The 27,255-nt window shown below is 37.4% G+C and overlaps 1 protein-coding gene across 2 annotated transcripts in view; it reads left to right on the top strand.

Annotated features, from left to right (window-relative positions):
* syndig1l (synapse differentiation inducing 1-like) overlaps positions 1-27,255 on the top strand; it is a 145,325-nt gene that overhangs the window by 88,831 nt on the left and 29,239 nt on the right. For both annotated transcript variants that reach the window (XM_028792952.2, XM_028792951.2), the window contains exon 3: positions 19,128-19,265. In XM_028792952.2, the coding sequence (XP_028648785.1) occupies positions 19,128-19,265 (138 nt within the window). The remainder of the gene's footprint in view (positions 1-19,127; positions 19,266-27,255) is intronic.

The raw sequence follows: 27,255 nt of genomic DNA, 5'->3' as shown, positions 1-27,255 counted from the left end.
CATAAGTATTCACAGCCTTTGCCATGAAGCTCAAAATTGAGCTCAGGTGCATCCTGTTTCCTCTGATCATCCTTGAGATGTTTCTGCAGCTTAATTGGAGTCCACCTTGTGGTAAACTCAGTTGATTAGACATGATTTGGAAAGGCACACACCTGTCTATATAAGGTCCCACAGTTGACAGTTCATGTCAGAGCACAAACCAAGCACAAATCTGGGGAAGGTTACAGAAAAATTTCTGCAGCTTTGAAGGTCCCAATGAGCACAGTGGCCTCCATCATCCGTAAGTGGAAAAAGTTTGAAACCACCAGGACTCTTCCTAGAGCAGGCCGGCCATCTAAACTGAGCGATCGGGGGAGAAGGGCCTTAGTCAGGGAGGTGACCAGGAACCCAATGATCACTCTGTCAGAGCTCCAGAGGTCCTCTGTGGAGAGAGGAGAACCTTCCAGAAGGACAACCATCTCTGCAGCAATCCACCAATCAGGCCTGTATGGTAGAGTGGCCAGACGGAAGCCACTCCTTAGTAAAAGGCACATGGCAGCCCGCCTGGAGTTTACCAAAAGGCACCTGAAGGACTCTCAGACCATCAGAAAGAAAATTCTCTGGTCTGATGAGACAAAGATTGAACTCTTTGGTGTGAATGCCAGGCGTCACGTTTGGAGGAAACCTGGCATCATCCCTACAGTGAAGCATGGTGGTGGCAGCATCATGCTGTGGGGATGTTTTTCAGTGGCAGGAACTGGGAGACTAGTCAGGATAAAGGGAAAGATGACTGCAGCAATGTACAGAGATATCCTAGATGAAAACCTAAATAAAGTAAATGTAGGCGTAACAGCTTTAATGTATGCTAGAAAATAAATGTTTGATATTCTAATCATTAATTTGACAATTGCCTTTGCCCAGTGTGACTTAAGATCAGGAAACATTAGAGCTGTTTGCATATTGTGACCACTTGGGTGCATTCAGCAAACCAAGAAACAAGTCTACTAAATGAGCAAATTCTGATTGTGTGATGCTCAAAGCATTGAGAAAAGTTGATTTTAGCTTGGTATGTGTATGTGTGTGTCCACAGAAAATCAAAATAGATTTTCACGTTTTAAAATCCAAAATTTTTGTTGGAAAAATTTAGTGTTTTTGGCATTGTGCAGAGTTCCTGGATGACTACATCTTAGAAAAGACGCATAAATTTATAATGAGCAATTTCTGAGCTATCTGCCGTGAATGCTGAGAAACCATGTGTACAATGCTAACTTAACTAATGCTAAAATATACTTATCACTATTTTCTTCAAAAACAGTTTGACCTATGTCCAATGATAGCTTTCTCTGGAATTGCTTAATTTAGTCAGGATTTTTGCATTTGCTCCATTTGTCATGGGATCAGGCCTATTGATTTGTAACATATTTGCTCAAGTAGTTTGTGAGATACATATTTATTTAAACATACATATAAACACACATGGGGGCATACACAAGTGCACATAGGGACACATACACACTCAAACAAGAATTTTTTTAAATTGAAGATAGCTGACAGATTGTTTGCCCTACCTGAGCACATGTTGGATGATAAAGAGAAAGAAATGAATGTAAACAAACACAAATACACACCTACAGTAGATCTGTTAAGGACGATGTGCATAGAGGTATTATGGCACTCCTGTACCAGTCTGTCTGTCTACGTAGCTTGTTTACTTCATTTCACTCACCTAATGTGTTTAGTTTCAAATTAAATATTATTGCAGGTGTTTACCTTATTCAATTACCTGTTCATTTTACTCTTCATTTAAGTGTGTACATAATAAATATTATATGTTAATGTACTACATTGTATAATATACAGTGCAATTGTTTGTATTGTATTGTAAAGTCTTCCGTTGAGTGATTTCTTGTGATATCACTAAAGTAAAGCTTACATGGAGGTATTGTGAGGACCATTCCATGCCGATTTTTTCTAATTCCAATTGTACAGTGAGTAGGATAATTAATACAAACACCATGCATAAGAAGTCTATACATAACAACCTTTTCAAAGTGACAGAAATTACATTTATATAATAAAATCCATCCATCCATCCATCCATTGTCTCCCGCTTATCCGAGGTCGGGTCGCGGGGGCAGCAGCTTGAGCAGAGATGCCCAGATTTCCCTCTCCCCGGCCACTTCTTCTAGCTCTTCCGGGGGAATCCCAAGGCGTTCCCAGGCCAGCCGAGAGACATAGTCCCTCCAGCGTGTCCTGGGTCTTCCCCGGGGCCTCCTCCCGGTTAGACGTGCCCGGAACACCTCACCAGGGAGGCGTCCAGGAGGCATCCTGATCAGATGCCCGAGCCACCTCATCTGACTCCTCTCGATGCGGAGGAGCAGCGGCTGTACTCTGAGCCCCTCCCGGATGACTGAGCTTCTCACCCTATCTTTAAGGGAAAGCCCAGACACCCTGCGGAGGAAACTCATTTCAGCCGCTTGTATTCGCGATCTCGTTCTTTCGGTCACTACCCATAGCTCATGACCATAGGTGAGGGTAGGAACGTAGATCGACTGGTAAATTGAGAGCTTCGCCTTGCGGCTCAGCTCCTTTTTCACCACGGCCGACCGATGCAGCGCCCGCATTACTGCAGATGCCGCACCGATCCGCCTGTCGATCTCACGCTCCATTCTTCCCTCACTCGTGAACAAGACCCCAAGATACTTGAACTCCTCCACTTGGGGCAGGATCTCGCTACCAACCCTGAGAGGGCACTCCACCCTTTTCCGACTGAGGACCATGGTCTCGGATTTGGAGGTGCTGATTCTCATCCCAGCCGCTTCACACTCGGCTGCGAACCGATCCAGAGAGAGCTGAAGATCACGGCCTGATGAAGCAAACAGGACAACATCATCTGCAAAAAGCAGTGACCCAATCCTGAGCCCACCAAACCGGACCCCCTCAACGCCCTGGCTGCGCCTAGAAATTCTGTCCATAAAAGTTATAAACAGAATCGGTGACAAAGGGCAGCCCTGGCGGAGTCCAACTCTCACTGGAAACGGGTTCGACTTACTACCGGCAATGCGGACCAAGCTCTGGCACCGATCGTACAGGGACCGAACAGCCCTTATCAGGGGGGCCGGTACCCCATACTCTCGAAGTACCCCCCACAGGATTCCCCGAGGGACACGGTCGAATGCCTTTTCCAAGTCCACAAAACATATGTAGACTGGTTGGGCAAACTCCATACATAATAAAATGCTTTACTAAAATAAAGAGATGCTTGCATGTGTACAAATGAATGCTATCTGAAATAATCAATTCTTTATTTATGTATTCATTGTCTTGCAGTGATTTGGCATTATAGTGAGATACTGCTGTCAGTGTTAACTGCAAAAGGCAAAATGCCAGGATAGTCTCTTACACCTCTGATTGCAGCCTTTCTGAATAATAACCCAGGTGCTGTTTGCAGGAGTCACAAATCACTTCAGAAAACTGACAACACTGATATGGGGGGTAACAGGGGAGAATGAAATGGAAAGCAGTGACTAGTCAAGGTGAGCTGATTTATATTTAGAGCAGATTATAATCAGACTAAAAGCTGGAACTGAGGGTGAAGATAGAACAGCAATCAGATCCTTAGTACATAACATACATGGTAATGTAATGTTATATTATAATTCCTGTCAAATATGAACTGACAGTTGAAGTATCTGTGTAGAGGTCCTGAGTGGGTGCCAGTTCCTCCTTGCAAACAGAAGCTGTCAAAAGTATTCTGTGCTCGTAGTCACTGTCACAGTCAGTTGTGAGACGCTTGATGACTAAAGATGTGTTTTTGAGTTCACTTTGTCAATTCTTGTTTTTTTTCATTAATACTGGCAAAATGATGATTGAGGGCTTAAAACTACAGCTTAAGGAAAACAGTTACCAGGGAATCCAGTTGCAAGTCTGTTGTTCAGTGATGGGTGCTTGTAATAGCTCATGTTATTTGTGTGTGCAATTCTGTAAAGCTGACTGTGAAATGAAATATGTTAGTAGCTGTGAATAAATTCCTAGATCTGTAATAAAACATGTCTATTAATTGATATTAATAATCAATTTAAAAATGAATACAGATTTCTTGGAGATAGCATTATAAAATTATTATTAGATATTTTTTGAGATTGAAAGTTATTAGGCATAGTCATATTAATATTGGTCTATGAATTTTCTTTCTATGAAAGTAATTTTGAATTTTACTTGTGCAGTATAGGCTGGACTTGAAAGAAAATATACTTTACAAGTACAAACTGAATTAAAATATTTATCACTTTTCAAAAAATTATTGCAGTTTAAAATTTAAATTGACTTGTCATAAGTGAATATGGGTTTGGCCTTAGTGTGCAATAGTGATGAGTAAACTGGTTCATCTTCAGTTTGAGAAATCACAGAAGGGTTCATGAATATCGCTGGACCTGGCAAAATGCATTAAAGTTAGTGGGGATGGACTAACTAAACTAGATTTGACTGGATCGTAATGGAGCAATCATCTTTAAAGTGTCCCTAAGGATTAGGGATATGCATGCCAACTATACTGGAGCTATTATTGTGGTGACCTGAGTTGTGCGGCACTGCACCACCGTTCCTCTGTGAGATCAAAGAAGAAAGAATGCAGTCAGAGATGCGCAATCATATATTTTGTCAAAACAATGTGGAAATACCGAAATCGTAGTCAAAAGTCAGAAAAAATACGTAGGTCTTTTATAGGTGAACAATTCAAAGTTGTGTATCATGATTGAAGCCACTGGCTCATTCAATTTTTTGAAGTTGTGTCGAAGGCTCTCCAAACTATCTGTGCAGCTGCTTTGCACTTTTTCTGCTATCAAAAAGATAGAAACGTTTCGTAAATAGTAATAAATCTTTTATTATTATTTTATTGAGTCTCCTGCGTTTATGCGTCAGGCTCCTTAAAGGTTTTGCTTTGGCGTAATACACTGATCAAGACTAGTGTGCAATAAACCTGACCCTCAGTCCAGTGATGCTTTTTGTCTTGCATCCTATGCTGCCATGATAGGCTCCATCTCTCTGCTAGACTGAAAGATTTTGAAAGTGGATGAATGGATTGATGAATGATTTATATTTTCATAATCATATGTATTTTCTGTATTTGAAATAATTCAAAGTCAAGGGAGATGTAGTTAGCTGAACCCACCTAAAAATGTTGGCTAGTGAAGAAAGCAGAGTCCAAGTCCTTAGGGTATTTATACACAATAATTATTCATTGCATCTTAAACTGCATGACTCCCCACTGACATTGGCATTGAATTTTTTTGGTTTACTTCCAATATTTACTTGATTAAGGTATCAGCACTGGCTATTTGTGCAAAATTTACATACACGCAATCAACTGAGTACTATTTCTTAAACATTTATATAAACACAGAGTGAATTTATTCTGTGAAATCTAGTTTCTTCTTACATTCTAATTACCTGCTGTCAGTTTGCCTGGTGTGTCAATATTTTAACCATTGTGTCTATGTATATCCAGGGTATGCTCTGCTGGTACTTAAACAGGTGCTGGATACCTGCTTTTTAGAAATGGAAAAGCTGAAGGTTAAAGTGGGGAATGGGCACATGAGTAATCAAACTCGCTGCACAAATCATGACAGTGTAATGTAGACACAATTTGTGGTACAGCTTATCTACTTTGAATGGATCTTTGTGTCAGTCTTAAATACTTGAGTACCCTTCATAAGACTGGTATTTTACAGTCATTATTTTTATATAGTTAGTTGACATATTGTCATTTTTCATTTTGCCCTGTCCAGGGTTTGTGTCTTCCTTGCCTCCAAAATTGTCAATAAAGGCACTGGCTTTCTGTGGACATAAACAGGGTAGAAAATGCTTAAATGTACGCACATTAAGCAAAATATTTATTTGGAAATGTTGGCCAGATTTTAGCTGTATATTTACCTAGATGACTGAGTTGTTTAATTTCCCTTTGGTAAGAACATTTTAGGTAAATAACGTTTGTTATGATACTGTTAGACTGGTACCAGAAGGAAACCAAAACAAAGAGATTGAGGAAAATTTGCTTCCTGATAAAATGTGTGCTGCTGCAAAATTAAGGTATACACAAATGTAAAAAATATGCCAGAGAGTATGGAGAGAATATTTCTCTGCATTCTTTTCCCTAGGAAACTGTATTGTTTAGCGCATGAATAAAAATAGTAATGAGAGAGTTTAACAGCTGTAATTCTGCTGTGATGTCACAATCAAAGTCTGCTATATGGGGGAGCAATTAAAGCTCTAAAGCCTGTGGGGTGCCTTTCATAAAATAGTATTCATCATTTTGTTGTGACATTTATTGTACATTTAGAGGATGTCAAATGTAAAAATGTTCTCTCTTTTCAAATCTGTGTTTTTTTCTGTGCAAAAGTGCAAATATCAAATGTGTGTGGTGAATGTCATCCTTATTTGTCAAATGTTTGGTGTGAATAGCAAATGTATATATATTTTATGTGAAAAATGTCTCATTTGCATGTTAAATATGTAGATTAAATGTCAAATATCAATTTTATATGGCTTTTTTTTTGTCCAATAGTCAATTGAAATGGAAAATATAAGCAGTGTAGAGCATATACTTCTATATAAATGGCAAAAATCAAATATACATGTTAGGTATTGCCTAAAAGCTTACAATATATAATCATTTACAGATATTAAAAGTTAGTTCTAATCAAAAAATATACCATGTAATTTGTGACCACAAGACCATGAAGAAAAGTACTTTCTCGTGGCACTATGGTTTTGAAGCACCTTGTGTTTTACAGTATATACAGTAAGTCTTTTTTCATATATTGTTTTTCCTTTATACTAAAACTTAATTGATGAACTATATTTCAGAAAGTAAGTTACAATTATAGTTCTACAGGGTCATTACTGATATGTGTACTTAGTACAGCGTAATTCCTACTTGTGTGTACTAATCAGCATGTCACTATTCACTAGTTCCATGATTAGCTACTTTATCTTGAAACGTCTGCCTTTCTTACCTGAAACTTATCAGATCATGAACAGGCTGCAATAATAAGAAAATTAATGAACAAAAGATGTTTAAAATGTAAATACTATTAGGTTTTTACAAGCAATGACATCTTTATAGATCCATAAATACATTTCTAAACCTGTTTGTCCAATTACAGTATGTTGCTGTTGACTAAATGATGGCTAACAAATGGCAATTGCTGAATATCTGGGACCTGTTGAGATTTCAGTCTCAAATTGGACATTATTTTTTAGTTATTTATTTGGTTTTCCTAAAATTGGGTGGCTGTTTAATGAGTGATTCCTCTAGGTGTCAGAAATTTTTCAGAAATTTTCAGTAAGCACTTTAATGTGATATTTCATTTGTTATTTTGATTGCATTATTTTTAATCCTTTAAAAATGTTAAAGTACAACAATGCAATTATAATATATAGATGTATCTCTCATGATATGTTTTAATATTAGTTTTGATTATTCTTGCACTGTTTAAACCAGTAGACTATCATGAATTTGAACTATTTTTTCAGGATTTGATTCATGCAATTTTCTTTAGTTTATTCTTCCTATTATGGGGTTTGAGCTATGAAGAATCTTATCCTGCCATTATTTTTTAATTTAAAACCATTTTACTAATCTTGGAATTATTTCATGTCTTGTCGTAGTTTATCATGGGTGCTGCCATTTTTTTTCTATATGTGTAGCATTCCTAGCATGTAGTACCTGGAAGTTGGGACATTACATGACATTTGCAATAGTGTAAAGGTCAGTGTCACACATTTCGTGATTGTTCAAGATCCTGGATAACAAACACAAACATTTTCATAGTGTTATTGCTGTAGTTGACTAAAGTGTTATGACCTTTTCATGTCCTTTTTCAATTTGATTTATAGTTTGCATATTGGGCTTAGTTCTTTTGGTAGATTTGACTTTAGTATTGAGTGCTGCTAGTTACTTTGACTCTGATTATTGGCTCTTCCATCTCTTTTTCATTTCTGTCTCTTACCTTTATGCATCTCTAGCAGAACATAGATAAGTAGATAAGAAGCAAAGAGTAGAACAAAAAAACTCTTAAAAGTCTAAGATCTGGACAAAGATGAAATGTGCCTAAGAAAATTGATCTTAGATTTTGAAAGTGTCACATTGAGCCCATTAAGTATATGGAGGTTTTTCCTGTTTCAGTTAGAGTCATATCTAAGCAATTGTGAAATATTAGTCATTACGGGGTTAATCAAGTAGAACCAAATTAAATGATAAACTACCAATTTAACAAAACAGATTTATAGTATATTAAATTGATCACTGATGAGTGTTGTTATACCTGGGATGGCTCCTAAACTAAATGGATGAAAATCTGTTGACACTTCATTCATTTGAAAGAAAAGTAAAAATAAACAGACTAGTGCTTGATTACATCTTGGGTCTAATACTGGATATATGTTAAATAATCAACGATTCAAGAATTAGGTATGATGTACAGTTTTAAATCATATTATTTCATGGTCTAACACAGATAGACAAAAACAATATTTTCTGGAGAGTGGTTTTCTTCCCAACATTGTTTAAAAAATAAGATATCTCTTTCTCATTGAAATAATATTGACAATGTCAATGAAGAAAAGAAAAAATTACAAGTAATAAATAAAATGTTTTTATAGCATGTTGTTTTTTCATATATCTGTCTGAATGAAATTGTCTTCCACATGTTAAGTCTTTTTATATTATGCATGTGCCAAATAGTAAATATTTCAGTGAATGAGGAAATGAGTGATAGTGTGATGTACATGTAAGTGCGCAGCTGGCAGGTGCTGTACATCGCCGAGTGCTGCCTGTACAGGTATCTGATTACCACTTGAGCATATTTTGTGCTGTTTTTTTTCCGTTTTATTATTTATTTTTAGTTTTTTATTTGTTGGCTTATGATCTTATATTGCTCTAGGAATCAAAGATTACTGCCATGCTATGCCGTCACAGAGAGATAATTGTCACATAGTCAACATGTGCTGTCACAGGTGTGTAGTCACATGAAGGACTGGAAATAAGCGTTAGAGCTTGGAGTCCATATTCAATGACTATAAAAGCTGGTCTACACAGTGGTTAGATTATTAGTGAGTCTGGTCATTTCTAGTAAAAAAATCATCTGACTTTTGGCTACATCTCCACTATTGCTATTGTTTTTTTCAACTGTTTGACTATACGATTGTGCACTGTTTGAAATTTTTACCAAATATTTTTGTACTTCATTTCTTATTTGATCAATTAACGCCTGACATTTAGCTTCATTTTCCTTTTAGCAGATCTCCCTGTCACAGGTGCAGTTCTGGCAACTCTGCAGTGCATGTTTTGTGTCCCCTGTTAGCTTTTGTTTGTGTCCCAATGGAGTCATGATAATACACACAAGAAACCAACTGCCCTAGCTTAAGAGAGCTGAAAGTCAAGATAATCATCCTTATCACTTGGTCTCAAGAGAGGTTGTTTCTTATTGATAGTAAATATATATACAGCACCACCTGTAATCTTAAAGAAGGATTTAATTAAATAAATAGAAATCTACTGAATAAAAATAGGAGCTTTGAAAAAGTGCTCAATTAACTATGTTGTTTTTGTTGATAAATAAAAAAAAATCCATTCAGGATTCAATAAAATACTGTCTTATCTATCTGTATTGGACCAGTGGGAGAGGTTGTACAGTATGTGTGCCTTTCAAGGAGAAAAAATAAATTGCGCTGTAATTCATCTTTGATGTTTTGAATAACTGTAACACTTTATTTTGTAAATTTGCATGCTGCAGTATAAGAAAACCTTTCATTTTTAGACCATTATATGGAGGTATGCTGTACTTATGGCTTACGTTCATGTAAAACCATGATTTTTTTTTTCAGTATCCATCCACTATCAATTATACATTTTGAAGTTTAGAGATTTTGTAAGAGATCCACTACAGAGCATCATCTCTTCAGTATGCTGGAGAACCTTTTGCTCTTATTTTCTCCAGTAAATTGTCCATAACTGTGCTTTGTTACTTAGAGATTCAAAAGTAGTGCTATGAAGGTGGGGCATCTCTGACTTTCACCAAAACTTTAAGCAAAAATATCCAGGCTCATATTATACAGTATGTACAATTATAGGCCCCTTCCCTTGTCAAATTCAGTCATCCTGCGAGTGGAAGATTGCAGAGCCTTGTGTAGAAAAGAAATGTCTCAGTAAAACTAACAGTTTAAGGGATATTTATCTGTATGTTTTAAAACAAACAGCTGTAGGAGGATGGCTAGTGCTTAAGAATGCTTCACTTCTTCTGGAAACATTTAACGCATTAGTATTGGCAATTCTTGATACAAATTCTTTTTTTTTATTCAGGCAGGTTATCTAAAGGGGCACATTACATGTAGGAATTAAAAAAGTTAGATTTGAATGCACAGTAGTAGGTTTGAATCGTAAAATTACACCTTATGAGAAGAATCTGAGAGTCATAGTAGGCTAGCCAGACAGTGGATAGAAAGAAGTAAGAAAGCTAATTGGATGTTGGGTTACATAAGCTGATAGGTGGGGTAAAGCTCAAAGGAGGTCATGTTTGTGAGATCTTATCTGGAATACTAGTCCAGTTTTGGTGTCCAAATTACAAAAAATATATAGCAGTGCTGGATCAGTCAAGTAGAAAACTGATTCCTCCAGTACAAGGTATGAACTACAAGAAAAGGTAGAAGGAGTTGAACCTTTTTTTAGTTGAAGGAGACAGAAATTAAGAGACGACATAACACAAGTGCTGAAAGTTTTAAGGGGAGTTAATATGGCAGATCCCAGTTATTACTTGAAAGTGAGTTCTTGAAGAAGTCCTAAGACACCTAGTTGGAAACTTTAAAAGGATAATTATTGCACAAACATTATAAAGCTTTTCTTTACACAGAGAACAGTACACAAGTAGAATAAATTACCTAGCAGTGTGGTAGACAGTAGTATTTTTTTGGAGATTCAAAACTTTAGTTGGTGTTATTTTGGAGAAATTAGGTGAATACAATCGGATGATCTTTGTTTTTCTGAATGGCATATTTTCATTAAAATTGATCAAATGCTGTAATAGCCATCTGTAAATTTAATTACGTGTATACTGCACATACAAACACACATTTTCAATCCCATGTAATGCAATTCAAGGTCACAAGTGGACATGTCCTAGCCCAGCAAAACTGGGCATAAGGCAGAAAGCAACCCTTTAAAGATTGCCAGGCCATCGTAAGACATGCACAACTTCAGTCTTTATGTTTGTTGGAGGAACAACTAAAGAAAATTTGATGCCGGTATGAGGCAAACATGCACACTCCACACAATCTTATCCAGGTCTCAAACCTTGAGCGTAGAACTTCTGTAGCAACAGTGCTAGCCAGGTTAATAACAATGCTAAATTACTTAGTAATATTCAGTTTATCCATGTCAATCAATGACATTCCAATTTAGTATTGACAATTTTGTATATTTTTAAATTAGCTAATTATTATTGTTCTGATTAGCATTATGATACTATGGAATTACATTTTTATAAGTAGTACCACTTTTCAAATAAAAAACAAAGAAAGTTAGAAAAGGTATCCTCAATGCCTAGGAAAGAATGGTAAGCAAAGTATATAAAGGAAAAATGTATCTGACATATGAGTACATATGAAACCAATGAGATCCTGCCTTCAAATATCAATTTGAAAAGCATTGTCTGCAAAGAGAAGTCATGTACTAGTACTGAAATTATACATGAAAAGTCCTGTTTTTTTTGTTTTTATACTTAACAGACACTATGTAATATACTCTCGTCCTTGGACATTTCTGTTTTCTGTATGTTTTAAAAATGTAATCGCAACAAGATCACAATGATTTGATGTCCATGTGACAATATGCATGCTAGTCAATTGAAATTGTTTAAGTATTTAATAATACCAGAAAAACTTTAAAGTCAGCTCCAGCTACTGACTTCCTGTTTTGATTATAAGTGAAATAATAAAATAGGAGTTTGACTTGTGATGCGTTTATCACGTGCTGTAGACCAGTTATTTTTTCAGGGATTAGGTTGTAGAATGTCAGAAATGTTGTTCATTAATTGTGGTGGCTTGTTCTATCTGTAATTACACACATGCACAGTAGTTATTAATTCAAAGATCAATGGCAGTGAGAAAACTGAGCAACTCTGGCCCTTTCAACACAAGAGAAAATGTAAACTACCTAGTGTGAAAGATTAGCAGGAAATCAGCCCTGCTGCAGGGTGCACAGCACGACAAAAAACACCCACGCCTCTTTCTTCTTATCAGGAGTTGCTAAGATGCTGCTTCTTTCTGGCTGAATGTTTGATATTCTTCTAATTCTCTGCTCAAAGGATTTGAACAGTATGAACAAAGATGATTACACAGAGCATCACCTCAAATAATTATGAGACTAATTTAAATTTAATTTTTGAAATAAGCACTCCATGCCTTTTTTCTGTATGAGGTTATAAATATTAATTAGTATTGTGTCATTTTGTTGGTTGTGAGAATTCCTTCACACTACATATTCTTGAATTTGGACACTGTGCAATCTGCAAGTTTTTAGCTGCTTGTTAGTGCTACTGTTGAACATTAGTGAAAAGGAATTAGATCAATAACATTAGTATCTCAAGAAGAGATCTGAAATGACAAGGGTGCAGCTTTGAAGCAAAAACAAACAAACAAATAAATCTAACTCTTTTATTTATTTATTTATTTATTTATTTAATGTATGTTATGCGTTTCAGTTGTTACTTATTTACCTTTACTTAAGATGTTTTCCTCATTTAAGCACCTTAAGCAGAAAAACATATTCTAAATAAGCACTTTTTGGATTATGCAAAAATTTCAATTAAACAGGTTGAGTGTGTCTCTAATAAGCCATTAGCTGAATAATTTGTGTTGTCAGTGATGCTTAGAAATATTCTCAATGTTGTACTTACTGTATAATCCGTACAAAGTCTGAAATACCACCGACAAGCTGGTATGACATACATGGCACAAAGTCGTGCTGGAATAAATAATGCATTAATTTATTAAATAGTAAGTTTGCATTGATATGTGGATATTTCATTGTCTTTCTTTTCTAATTGTCTTATTTATGACATGATTTACATAGTAAAAATGTTTATACCTTTGAAATTAACGCTCTACTAAGAAGCATCCACAACATTTACCATTAGTTAATTCACATTTTTTATAGTAATGGTGTACTGTACATTGTAAAAATAAACACAGAACCTGGAAAAGGGCCTGGGTTCCAAAAGAACAAACCCTATTTAATGCAGGCTGCTTGAACTGCTAGGTGCATTAAGAACCTCCACAGTTATTAAAGGCACGAAGTTCAGCAATCTTGCTGTTTTGGTCATTAGGGATGATGTTCTTCATCCTATCAGATATTGTTTTAAATGGCAGTAAAATGGGGTTGGCAGAGCACAGAGCGGTAGGTATAGATCTTCCTCTGGATTAACTACCTCACAACTCTAGAGGAAGCAAACAAATGTGTAAGGTCCATGGTGTCTTACACAACCCTGTCCTGTGAATTCCTTTTCTTAGTCTGGCTAGGTGCAAGTGATTAGCCATATAATATGGTTAGGGGAAGATGTGCCATCCCAAAACCCAAAAAACACCAAGGAGGCCAAACTAATAAGTGTTGCAATTGATATAGTCAGAGGGAGAGGTTCAGATGAGCTAGATTTATTTGGAGCATGGCAGAGATAGGCTACTTTCTTTCTTTAGTGGAATATGAAAATGTTTAGTCAATAAAGATGGGGAAGTCTTTTTCATGTGACATCTTTTATTAAAAACTAAAATGCAAACCAGGGTTCAAACTCTTGAGTTGTTACTAAAAGTAGGTTTTAATATTTGGACACTTCGCTGCCTTCTTTTAAAGTGCAATAGATCCGACGTTATGCACCACACAGGTGCACGGCATGTTAGCTGATAATGCACTTTGTCCATAGCCATAAAATGGTAGCACCAACTGAAAAACATAGAATGATAAAAAAAAAAATCAAAGAAACAAGAAATAAACAATACCCAAACAAACCAAATATATCAGAAACCAACTAATAATCCATTTATGACAACAAGCAATTCTACAAATGGTATATTGTATTATACTAGCAAAATACCCGCGCTTCGCAGCGGTGAAGTACTGCTTTAAAAATTTTATTAAGAAGAAAAGTAAACCTTTTTAAACTGAGCGAAAATATACCAATAATTATTTGTTAAGGATCTCTTTGCATACCACGTTGTCAGTTCGGCCCTCAGGTTGTAATATGACCAAGCTGTGTGCTGAGCTTACTCTTGAGCATGCAACGTATAGTTGGTCATGTGAAAAGCAATCTTGCCTCAAGTCAATGCCAACCTTTTGTAGGGTCTGTCCCTGTGACTTATTAATTGTCATTGCGAAGCAGAGCCTTACTGGAAATTGGAGGCGTTTGAATTGAAATGGGTTCCATCGATAACTTCGTATCCAGCTTTTGAGAGTTTAAACATTCATAAACATCAAAGTGTCCACTACTCAAATCGTCACCTGTGAATCTAAGATGTTTAAGAGGCATTGGCGGTTGTCCAAAGGTGTAAAATACTAGGCCATTTCGGTACACTTGAAAGCGACAACTGAACAATTCAGCGCCAGCCAATAACTCACATGCAGAACCATAGGTGAAGGGCTTAAGCATTTCACTCTTATAGTGCTCCTGTGTAGTATAATTATCTCCTGTACCGTCATCAGTCCACACCTTGAACCTGTCCCAGTCATTCAATACATAAGACACAATGTTCCTCTGGATATCAAGAGTGAGCCTGATATGGCCGTGCAATATGTAACACAGAGAATGGAAAAGGCAGTCGCCATCTCTAGGCATGGAAACCACTCGGTAAGTGACAGTTCTTTGATCGACGGTGATCACCTCGATGGACATGTTAATGGGGGTACGGTTGGAATGATAAAGGAAATGGGTACCTGAACAATGTAAATTAAGTCTAAAATACCTACACAATAACTATAATCGTAATAAACGAACAATAAAACAGCGGAGAAGCCATGGATTACATAAAAAGGCTGCTGTTATCAGCAGGGAGACGTGAATACCGTGGCGAAGCAAGGAAGGGAATGAAGAGACCGGAGCGACGGACAGCCTTATATAGGCAGGCAGCCAACTACGTGGGAGACATGGGGATGGGGGACCCAACACCGCCTCACACGGCGACCGAGCTGCAGGCTATGGACATATATATGTATGTAAGTAGGATTCAGTTAGTTTTGGGAACCCGCGTACCAAATTTCTTGAAGATGGGCCCATAATTAACAAAGACCGTTGGAAAGTTCAATATGGCGGCCGACAGTGGCGTCATACCACCAAAATAAGTATGTACATCGGTTCCGGTTAGCGCAGGGAAGCTGCCTACCAAATTTCGTGAAGATGGGGCCATAAATAAGAAAGTTTAACATAGCGGACGTTGTCGACCGTTATGACCGGTACACGTAAAATTTCAAAGTGAAACCTGCTTAACCTTTGTAAGTAAGCTGTAAGGAATGAGCCTGCCAAATTTCAGCCTTCTACCTACACGGGAAGTTGGAGAATTAGTGATGAGTTAGTCAGTGAGGGCTTTGCCTTTTATTAGTATAGAAGATATAGGGTGCAGGCCTATAAATGCCTGGGAGTGCAGCTGGATGATAAATTGGACTGGACTACCAGTACTGATGCTCTGTGCAAGAGAGGACAGAGCCGACTATACTTCTTTAGAAGGATGGCGTCCTTCAACATCTGCAATAAGATGCTGTAGATGTTCTATCAGACGGTCGTGGCGAGTGCCCTCTTCTGCGCGGTGGTGTGCTGGGGAGGTAGCATAAAGAAGAGGGACGCCAGACTGCTGTCAATGTCCTGCTCCACTGACAGACTGAGGAGATTGTTCCTCCCTCACACTATGCGACTCTTCAATTCCACCGGGGGGAGGAGGGGTAAACGTTAACATTATACAAAGTTATTGTCTGTTTTACCTGCATTTTTTATCACTCTTTAATTTAATATTGTTTCTTTATCAGTATGTTGCTGCTGGAGTATGTGAATTTCCCCTTGGGATTAATAAAGTATCTATCTATCTATCTATCTTATATAAAGTTACCACAGAATATGGATAAAAACAAAGAGCAGGACGGTGCAGAAAAAGGAAGGAATTTTTTTCAGTTCTTGAACCTTTTAATACCACCTCTGGCATCTCTTCCTTCTGACTGTCAAACTCTTTCTACCAGCAAACCTTCCAGTTCCAGGCTCAGTTCCCGTCTAGTCAGTGGAGGCTCTTAAACCTAGGATAGAATGTACTTTCAGATTTGGCCAGGGTATAAATTACAGGGTCAGGAATATCCTTTGTTGAAGTTGTAGGGCCATCCTTATGCATCTCCCTCCATCAACCCCCGAGTCCCTGCTGTCCTCAAACTGAAGAAATCCTGCTCATTCTGATAAGCAGTGAGGGCCATTGCAGCATATCTCTGTCAAACAGAGGTAAAACTGGCCTGTGTGACAATGTCCCACAGCATCCTTCATTTTAGCTTACTTCACAAATGTAAGATGATCCCTTTAATTATGAAATGGAGACCTATATTTTTGTCTGTTTTATAAAAACACCCACATGGACTCATAGCTTTAGGCTTAATTTAGGGATGTTTACTTGTAAATAGATGGCCAATAGCAGGCAGATGGAATACCCTTAGATATCCCACTGCATCATATCAAAGAGTCACTTTGTAGTGTAAATAAGGAAGCTATTGCACTTTTTTCTGTCTATATGTGCCATGATAAACCTTTTAAAATGCCAATAGTTTTTTAAGCAAGTGTTTAGTGGTTTACTAAATTACAGGACACATTTTTCCCTTTTGTGCATTGTATACATTGACTATATACAAGTTTGCATGGTGACTGATATATATTTATGATAATTATCATTTTTACCCATATTAAAGGGTCTGTGAGTATATGCATGTTGTTAAGAAAAAAAAATAGTTGAAACAGCAATGTTCAACTCTATTTACTTTCAGATATTTTTAAATGCAGATGTTGGCTTCTATCTCTAGTTAAAACTACAGTTACAATAAACAATTTCAGATAATCTCTTTGTCCTTATGTTTTACTTCTTTTATAACCTTTGTTTCAGTTTGTCCAAGGAAAATGCAGCACTATCAAAGGAGTGGTGATGTTGAATATATCATCATTTCATAAACTCTCATTGTACTGTCCTTTTATGATTAACACTGAATGTTTCCACAACTCAGACATGATAATTAAATTAGATATGATAGTGCAAGCCTTTGGATTTGTAAAGGACATGGACAACACTGCAAAACAGTGGATAGCTTTATTAACTCGTAGGGCATGAGTGCTTCATTGATTCTGGGTTTGTCTTGATTCTGAACATATTCATTTTTAAGTGTTTTATTCAGGATATCTTGTTTACTTCTGTGGTACAGATTTGAATGGTGACTTCAAACAGCCAGTTCTGATTGTGAGTCTGTGCTAGTGTAAATCACTGCATCTTTGTGTCTTGTTTTTTAATGACTACTTGGGGAATTGCCTTCAGTGCAGTGGTGATAATTTGTTTTCCTCTTTTGGCTGATTTTTTTGAACTTGTAACATTACTTGTTGTTGATGTGATTGGGCACTTTGTGGATTGTTTGCTGCTTTGTTTTCATTGCCATTATCTTGTACATAGCATCTAGTGAAAAGAAAGAAAGTGTTGTGTGGAGCATTTGGAGTGTGTGTTTGTGTGTGTGCGTGTACTTTGAATCTTTCAGTGTACCATTGGAAAAGTTGTGTATGTAAAAACAAAGATACCTCGGGCCCTAGAAAAACCCAGTTGTAGAGATATCCAGGACTGCTTAACGTGAAACAAAGTAACAGAATTGTACTAAAGAATCTAGAAAGGCTAGTTTGTATATCTAACTTCAATCTCCATGTGTTCTCCTTAGAGGGCTTTGCTTCTCGGTTTCTAAAGATACATTTTATACCAATTTGAGTGGCATTTAGATTACTTAAATTCTGTCACTCAAAATAAAATAAGCATTCTAATAGCTGTGATGAAAAACAATTGATTTACATCTTTTCCCTGCCGATTCACTGGCAACGTTTGCATGATGCTGCTTGGCTTTCAGCTTTGGGCTACATAATAAGTATTTGTTCTAATTAGAATACAATAAATTTCTAACTGCTGGGCATAATCGACACAATTACCGCCATGAAAGATATGATCAGCACTATATTTAATAAATATCACCATTAAGACACAGTCATTACTATGATTAATAATGATGAATTTTGGCACCTAAATATGGAGAAGATCACAGAGTTACTATCACTTCATGAAGCGTACCGTGGCCCCCACAATTTTCTGTCCTGTTGCACTGATGATTTTGCCATGAAATGGACTATTTGTAATCTTTTTTTCTGCCATCTACATCTAATCACTTATGATTTCTCAATAACAAAGCAAGGAAAAACTAAGTTAAGAGTAAAAGGCCTTACTTACTCAGATTTTATGTGTTTACTTATCCATTGCTTACAATATGTAAGAGTGTATGTATTATGTCACAGATGTGGTTTTTGAGCCAACTTAATGAAAACTATATTCTACTTTACCAAGCCATATTATTTGCACAGTATATTATGAGCGTGATCACAAGTGTGGTATCACAAAGAAGGGAACTTGGTGAGAAATAATTTTAATTTTCATTATCATTTGAGAAACAAACAGTTCTTTGAAAACAAAGATAACACATAACCATGGGTGTTTAAAAAATAAATAATTATAAATGTGAGCACAACCCAAACAGTTTTTTACTGAAATCTATAATATGATCTCAAATGATGCTCATGGAAAAATAAAATACTGAGATTAAAAGTAAGCCTAAAAATAACCAATGATGAATTGACATTTACATGCCCCAGTGGAGAAAATCAGGTTTTGCAAATTTCAAGATATTGTTGGTAAGGCTGTGAAAGGTCAGTTAGCTCCATCTAAGGATTTAAAATTGCATTTAGCACATAGTTGTTATTTCTCATATTCATATAACCCCAAAAATGAGCTCATTGAATTCATTAAGTATTTAATTTTTATATAAACATTTTTCATTTTTTTTCCAGAGTGACTGCTCCAGTGACAGTGAAAGTGAAGACAACTTTATCCGAGTGCCACCAAGAGATCATTTAGGCCTCGCCATTTTCTCCATGCTCTGCTGCTTTTGGCCACTTGGTATTGCTGCCTTTTATTTTTCACAAGGGGTAAGAGTTCATAGTGCTCCAGCTACATATAATGTTAAAATATTATTTTTTTTAAATAAGTTATTGTTGTTAGGTTTTTCAATAACTTTAAGCATTTTAAATGTTTTTGCAATTAATATGTTTTCAAAAACGTGAAATCGGAACTGCGAAAACTCAGGTTTTGTCAAAATGGTGATTAATGTGAAATATTAATAACTAATAGAAGTTATTGATGGTAAACTAAACGCCTTTAATAAGAAAGACAGCAAACATGTGAATGTGATTCATTGGAGCATTTCCACAAATCTGTTAAGCAAAGCTGATAAATACATAATATATTTGTCCAGCAGAAATGATGACTTGCTGTTAATGACAGTGGAGCAGGCAGGTACTACATTGTAGCTGATATGGGTAATGTTATGGAGTCATATCAAAACTTACTTCTCCTAAAGCTGCATCTGTTTTGAACTGTGCAGTTTTCTATTATAAACGGTAATGTTATTTTAAACATCTGGGGCATATTTTTTGTTGCAAAGCCATTTTGTGAAACCAGCAACTCCTTAATGTACAGCTCTCTCATCTGCACTGACAAACATTTCTAGTAGCAGAAGTAGTAATAGGAATAGTAGTAGTAGCGCAAAATGTTAAAATAAAAATACAAAAGTACAAAACTTAGTTTAATTTAATAGAAAGAACAATTCAGCATACCTGAAAAGTACATGCATTATTTGTTTCTATTGCACTGGCTTCTCATTACAAGAGCTACTTCTGCTGGAATGCTGTAAGTAGTAGAGACTCAAAACAGTTGCCATTCTTTCCATCCTACTGTCTGTTTTTTCTTTTTAAAACTATACCACAACAGTGAAAAGTTTCATCCCCCCAAGCAGGTGTCTAACATCTTAAATAAAACAAAAGAGAAAGGCTCACATCATGCATTTTAGTACAACCTTGATTTAAGAAAATAGTTGTAGAAGTATAAGGTTATGTGATTCTCGTAAAACAAATATGAGAAGGGTTGTGTTCTTTGGAAAATGATTTTTCCATCCCAGAAAATATTCCATTCTGCTCTTGATCACATTCCTGCTTTCTCTATGAAAGGCACATGAATTGGCCACAAGACCTAATGGCAGAATTTAGATGAAGAAACGTACTGGTGTCAGTAAATCTGTTTATGACGGTTTTGTGATTGTCAATTCTTTTTCATAATACAGTCAGGTTAGGCCTAATGCCATCATTTTCCACAAGTTTAAAATTAATAAATACATAGCCTAGATGGGTCTGCTTTTGTGTGTATGCCACTAAGACAACTGTTTAAAATATTTGTCATCCATACATGCGCAAAGCAAAGTGTTAGCCAACTTCAGTGCAGCAGAACACCACACTATCCCTGTGCACATGAATGTAAATCAATACATATACAAGAAAAAAACAATGACAAGCTGTTATGCATATGCACCGCAATACGTGTAATATGTAATTCATGGTAAGTTTAAAAAAACAAAAGAGAAACCACCACACCACGGCACACACACACTATCTTTCTTTCTTTCTGACTGCATGTGAAAGGAGACTGTCCTTGCTGCAGCCTGCAGAACGGGGAGGAGCTGGATCTTTGGAGAGGAGCTGGATGATGGTAACTTACGCAGTTGGGTGTTTGGGGAGGAGTTGAATGTTGATGACACACCATAACAAACCATTTTCATTGGTCAGTAATTTTCAGGTATTCCTGTTGAGAATAATTAACACCTTGTTTTATGCAAAGACCCCAACAACTTTTGTAATTTATAATTCTGTTGAATAATCATTTATAACATTATATGCTTCATCATTTTGCATCCTTTTCTTCTCTTACACGGTGATTCACCCACATACATCTTCACCAATTCAAATATCAATTCTAGAAAGCTTTAAAATCAGTGTTATATTACTGTCTAAATAAATAAATTGCATGGGTAGTCTATTGCCATTAAATAAATAAATGTATGCCCTAGTGTGTCTCGATCTGTTTGAAATATACAGCCACAAAAATGCAAAATAAATTTTTCTGATTGTCATATATTATAATACCTATAGAGTCCCATAGGAGTCAGGCAGGAGAAAAATCATCTGAATTAAATATTTTTATTTTTCCTTCCTACTGGGCTACGCACAAAACTAAGGAGCCACAAAGGTGTCAGGCAAAAAAAAAACATCCGTTCCGTTAGGGAAAAAAAAAAAGAAAAAAAATTGTTTGAAGAATTAGTAACTCGTTCAAATTAATTATTTGAACGTTTTTTTTTTTCTTTTTTTCTTTTTTCAGTAGCGACTTATTTTTCCTGGTATGCAGTTTAATGAATCAGAACCGGAAGAGTACAGCCAACTAATAGTTTCAGTCTATTCTACGCTGTTCAGTGCCCTTATCAACTACATTTTAAACTTATCATTTCTTCTATTAACATTCCCACCACTGACTCCAGAATATCATGTTCTTTGAGAAAATTCCATAAATCCATTCCCTTAAGTTCTCCTGTGTTTGAAACTAATTTCAGGACTCCTTAAAAGAACTGTTTTTTTCAAACTGTCTTCAAACAAGTTCCTCTTCTAATTCGGAAGAGGAGAGTACAGTTCACTTACAGATCATTAACTGTATGCCTGAAAAATCATATGGGGCTCCATAATAAGAACTGGGGGGTATTTTTCGTACATGGATTACTCGTTTAGCTGGATGTAATTGTTGATGATTTGGCATGATTCTGGATCTGTCGGTTTTTCTAAACTCTTTCTGGATGTGTTGTCATAGCAGCACATCCAAATCCTCAAACCTGCTCAGAGCAGGTTTGTTCGATGTAAACAAGGATTAGCTCAAATACTTAATTAGTGTCCGTGCATGGAATTCGTTCAGTCATGGCTTCGCCATTCATGAATGAGCGACCGATTGATATTGGTGTGCAAATTATAAGAATCAGAATTTCATATAGAGAGGGTTTTGCGTGATCGGCAAGATCCTTTATTGCTCCCGGAGTAAATTCTTTTCGAAAGATACCGCTTTAGCCTGGGGGGGAGTATTGTACCTCAAAGATTTATTAGCACCTTATATTCGAAGTCAAACTAGGCGAAGTCGGGCTCTCACAACCACACAGTATGCATTGCTTTGAGGTTTTTTGCAAGTGGCACTTTTTTTATATATTGTAGGCGATGCAGAAAAATCTATCTAAAAGTGCAGTTTGCCAGGCAATTCATGAAGTCTGTTTGGCTCTGAAATATTTCCTTCGGGTTTTCATAGTGTTTCCTGGACACCTGCATGTGCAGACAATAAAAGAGGCATTTCAGGTAGGTAATACACAGGCAAAAACATCCACAGTTCCATAAAGAATCTAACAATCAGCCTAACATTCTCATTACCCAGGGTTTCCAAATGTGATTGGGGCATATGAGACTGATCAGAGTGGAGTTTGATCAAACATTATTTGGAAAATTTACCTCTCCTCCTGATGAATAATCAGACACAGTGACTTCATCAAATATTGGACCTTCGTCAATATCTCGTTGGTCAGACACAGGTTCTAAGGATATGACATTCCCTGCAACTGACCCAACCAAAAAAAAAGAGGGCTATATGGAACATACCTATGGCACACATTGAGGACAAATACTGTATATGCAATGACCATCCTTTACCTGAAATGAAGTGACCACTGCATCCTACCACTGGTTCTGAGGAGGAGCTTCCCCCTGGAATGCACTCAGAAACAGGGCGATGGGCATTTTGCTGGAGAGCCAACTCTTCTGCAGAGGTTAGGTCTGGTCCGCGTGGACCTCCACCTGGTTTTTGCTTGTCTGCCTTCTTATTAGCTTTAAAATTAATGTTTATATTATATATGATTCTTTATGTCAACAATTCTTTAAATAGTTATATACCAATATTTACCAGTTTGAAGTATATTCTTGTACTTCACTTTAACCTGTTCCCATGTTCTCCTTGTGTTCACGTTTGATCTGGAATTATGACATATTAAATAATAATTAATCTGACACATAGGAAATGAAATGCTGCATTCAGTAAGTACAATTCACACTAGTTACACCTTTAATTTGTTGGGCACTTTTTTCCAGCCATCTTTTCTGGTTTGGGATGCTTTTGCAGTGTTACCCCTTGTGCATATTAAATCTTGAAATTTTTCATATCCTTTGAATAAAAGGTCCTGCTCCGCTTGTGTGAAAAATGCGCCCGTTCTTTCGTCATTTTGTTACAGCCTATCAAAGACTTGCTGATCATGTTTTCTAGACTCAATATATATGGGCTTTTCAATCAGCGCGGGTGCGCGCATTGATCTTGGATGATTAAATCCAGTTAGACTAATCTACTACATAGCTGCATTTGAAAAACCGACTTATCCCGGATGAGTTTCACTGGCATTAATTCATCCAAGATGAGGCATCTGATCTTGGATGATTTAAGCGACATACGGAAAATACCCCCCCGGACTGCAAGGGGGAAAATACAAATAATATATTCCAACAAATTAATATGGAACGGGGTTCCGTGCTACTGAAATAAGAGCCAGGGAAAAAAAATAAAAATAATCAATTTGAATAAATTAATAATTCTTTCAAACAAGTTAATAATTAATTTGAACGAGTTACATAATTAGTTTGAACAAGTTAATAATTCATTCAAACAGATTTCTTTTTTTGCTTGAAACCTATGTTGCTTCATACAAAGCATTTAAATGTGTTTCTTTTACATTTAAAGTAATAGAAATACAATGCTTCAAATCGATCACATAAAATGCAATCAGCTTTTGTCAGCCTTCTTCGATATTCTTTCTGTCCTCCCCCTGTCACCCAATATTTATTGCTTTATCTTATTAGAAATGAGCAGTGATTTCTGATGAAAGGCTGCAACCGCTTTAGCATCAAACCCACTAATTAGTCAATAATGGAAAAGCTGAATGGATATCAGGATGAACATAAATAAAAAATACAAAAAGAAATCCACATATAACTGCTTAATTTTTATTAAAATGGGTTAACACATTTACTTTTGTAATTTTGTCATTGACCCCAAAATACAGAAACTGGGAAATAACAGCTCATTTAATTAGGCCAAGAGTCCAATTAAAAACAGAAGTTGGTTGGAACAAAAACCTGCAGCCCCAGGGGTTCTCCAGGACTGATTTTAGGAACCACTGATTTAAACAACACACAGATAATTAGGTGTATTCATTCTTCGTTAGGAAAATGGCCAGTGGTATAAGCTGTGACTTAATTATTTGTGGCTGCCTTCTAGACAGTAACACCTGTACTTGATTCAATTAAGAAAACACACATCATGTAGATACACGTTATGCAGACAGATCACACAAATAGGATTTCTAAAGTAACCTAATGTTTTCTACAGCGAAATTACAGCAGCTTTCTATGTCGATGTAATTACAGTACAGGTTTGACAATTTCCCGATACCTTCATGATTATCTTCCTCAATGCAACAGCTTTTCTGCTGATGCTTTAGCCGTCATTTCCTATAGTGGCTAAACAATGGTATGGTAGTTTTGTAGGTTACACAAGAAAAAAACAGCATAGATTCTGTGTTAAATGAGTGTCCACTCAACACCAACATCTTGAACTGTTCCAAACATCCAACTCCTCTTCAAACATCCAGCTCCTCCTGAAAGAACCACCTTCTCCCCATTTTGTCAGCTACAGCGAGGAGTACTTGAAGGAAAGAGTGAAACAGGTTGATTGGAATATTGAGAATAAATTATAATAGTAATTATTTAAATTAATTTTAATTAATTAGTAGTATTTATATTTATGATTTTAGGGGAGAAAATTAATTTTTACTTTATTATCTATATATTTAATTCTCTAAGCCGCCGCCAGAGCGGGCAAGACACCCATGAAAGCACGCAGGAAGGAGCCATGGCCATTAACTCTAAGACCATTGGATACGACGAAAACTCGCAGAGCCACACCCACCGACTCGGACGCGACACCTCGGAAAACACGCCATCATTTCTGTTTGTCTGTGCTACAGTCCACATGCAGCTCTGAGCCACGTTGACTTTTCGGTTACGACGCATGACCGCGTGCAACATCGCAAACTGTTTTACACGCTACATACAGCAATTTGCATCCGCGACAAACATGCGTCTTCTTAGATGATCCTGCAGGAACACGGAAAACGTTTCCCCGCCCACCAACACTCTTTATTCCCCGGCCCGCATCCACCGCATCCGCGACAAACATGTGTCTTCTTAAATGGTCCTGCAGGAACACGGAAAACGTTTCCCCACCCACCAACACTCCTTATACCCCGGCCTGTGTCCACCCTCGCTCTCTAGGCATTCCCACTGCCTGCTCATGTGCCCGGATGCAACAACTCACCGACCACCCCGTAAGTCGCTTTCGTCTGTGCTAGGAGTCCACATGCACCTCTGAGCCATGTTGACTTTTCATTATTCTTTTCGGTTACGACACCCGACCGCGTCCACCATCGAAAACCATGGGAAAGGAACAACGAGGCCCCGCCCAGAAACTCTACCCCTCCTCCCACGTGATAGGGAACGCACCTCAGAGCACTGCCCACCAACTCGAACAGCTCATCAAACACATACTCACTCGCTTTGGTCTGTGCTGCAGTCCAAATCCAGCCGTGAGCCACGTTGACTGTTCATTTGCCCTCCATGGCTACCGCTTCAAATGTATTTCATGGAAACAACACTAAAGCTGCCGCCAGAGCAAGCAAGACACCCATGAAAGCACGCAGGAAGGAGCCACGCCCACCAACTCTAAGACCATTGGATACGACGAAAACTCGCAGAGCCATGCCCACCAACTCGGACGCAGCAACTCACAAAACACGACGTCAATGGATACGACAAAAACTCACTGAGCCACGGAGTTGGTGGGCGGGTCTCCGTGAGATGCTCTTGCAAGCGGGCACATGACCAGGCGGAGAACGAGGGTGGACGCGGCAGGACCATGTAAGAAGAGGCATGTTTGTTGCGGATGTGAATTGATGAATGCAGCGTCTAAAACAGTTTGCGAGGGGTATCCCATGGGATCCTTAAAACAATCCTTTAAAACTGAGGTTAAAACACAATGAAGGAAGCAGTCTTTAAAAACCAATAAGCCCTGTGCCTCTGTTTCATTAGCGTCTCACCTGCTTCACCGATGCAGGGCCCTGCAACAGTCGAGATGCTCTCTCAGCAGCTGACCTTCTCTGTGCCTGACTCCACTATAGGCTGCAACAAAATTATGAAAGTACGGGCGCATTTTTTTCACACAAGCTGTGTGTGTGGGTGGGTTGGTGTTAGTTAGTTAATTAGTTACTCGAAGGATTTCAAGATTTAATATGCACAAGCGGTAACACTGTAAAAGCAGCCCAAACCAGAAAAGAAGGCTGGCAAAAAGTGGTCGACAAATTAAACGCGTGTGCATTGTACTTACTGAAAGCAGCGTTACGGATTTTGCAAATGTTCATTTTTTTCCCTCTGCTTAAAAAACATTTAAAAAGCGGCGTGATTATGCAGCGTATACTACGCCGCGGGTTGGTATGCAGTGTGTAAAACAGTTTGTTTGTCGCGGATATTTTGCCTTTTACTATTACATGAAGACAATTTCCTGTTAATACTTCGTTACATTGATATAGCAGTGTTCTCAGTATTCAAAGCGCTTTCCACACAGGGAGGAACCGGGAAGCGAAACCACAATCTTCCACAGTCTCCTTACTGCAAAGCAGCAGCACTACTACAGCGCCACAAGGCAGTTAAAGAATACACCGGGCTCGATTTTGTTTTCACTTCTGTTTACAGCGATCGGATCGTAGCATGCATTGTTGCAATGTTACTTTTCTTGGTAGCTTATTACATTATGGATGTTTCACATGTTCATTTTTTCCCCTGTGCTTAAAAGACATTAACAAAGTGTTTCTCAACTGTGACTCCGGAACATCTCAGTACGCAAGCTATATTAAGCGTCAACAACGAAGACTCGCTACACCTTAATCTACAAGTACTGACACTTATC

Source organism: Erpetoichthys calabaricus, chromosome 16 (genome assembly GCF_900747795.2).
Source record: "Erpetoichthys calabaricus chromosome 16, fErpCal1.3, whole genome shotgun sequence".
NCBI classification, from domain to species: Eukaryota; Metazoa; Chordata; class Cladistia; order Polypteriformes; family Polypteridae; genus Erpetoichthys; species Erpetoichthys calabaricus.
The sequence above is the reverse complement of the archived record's forward strand: the minus strand, read 5'-3'. Positions and strand labels throughout refer to the sequence as shown.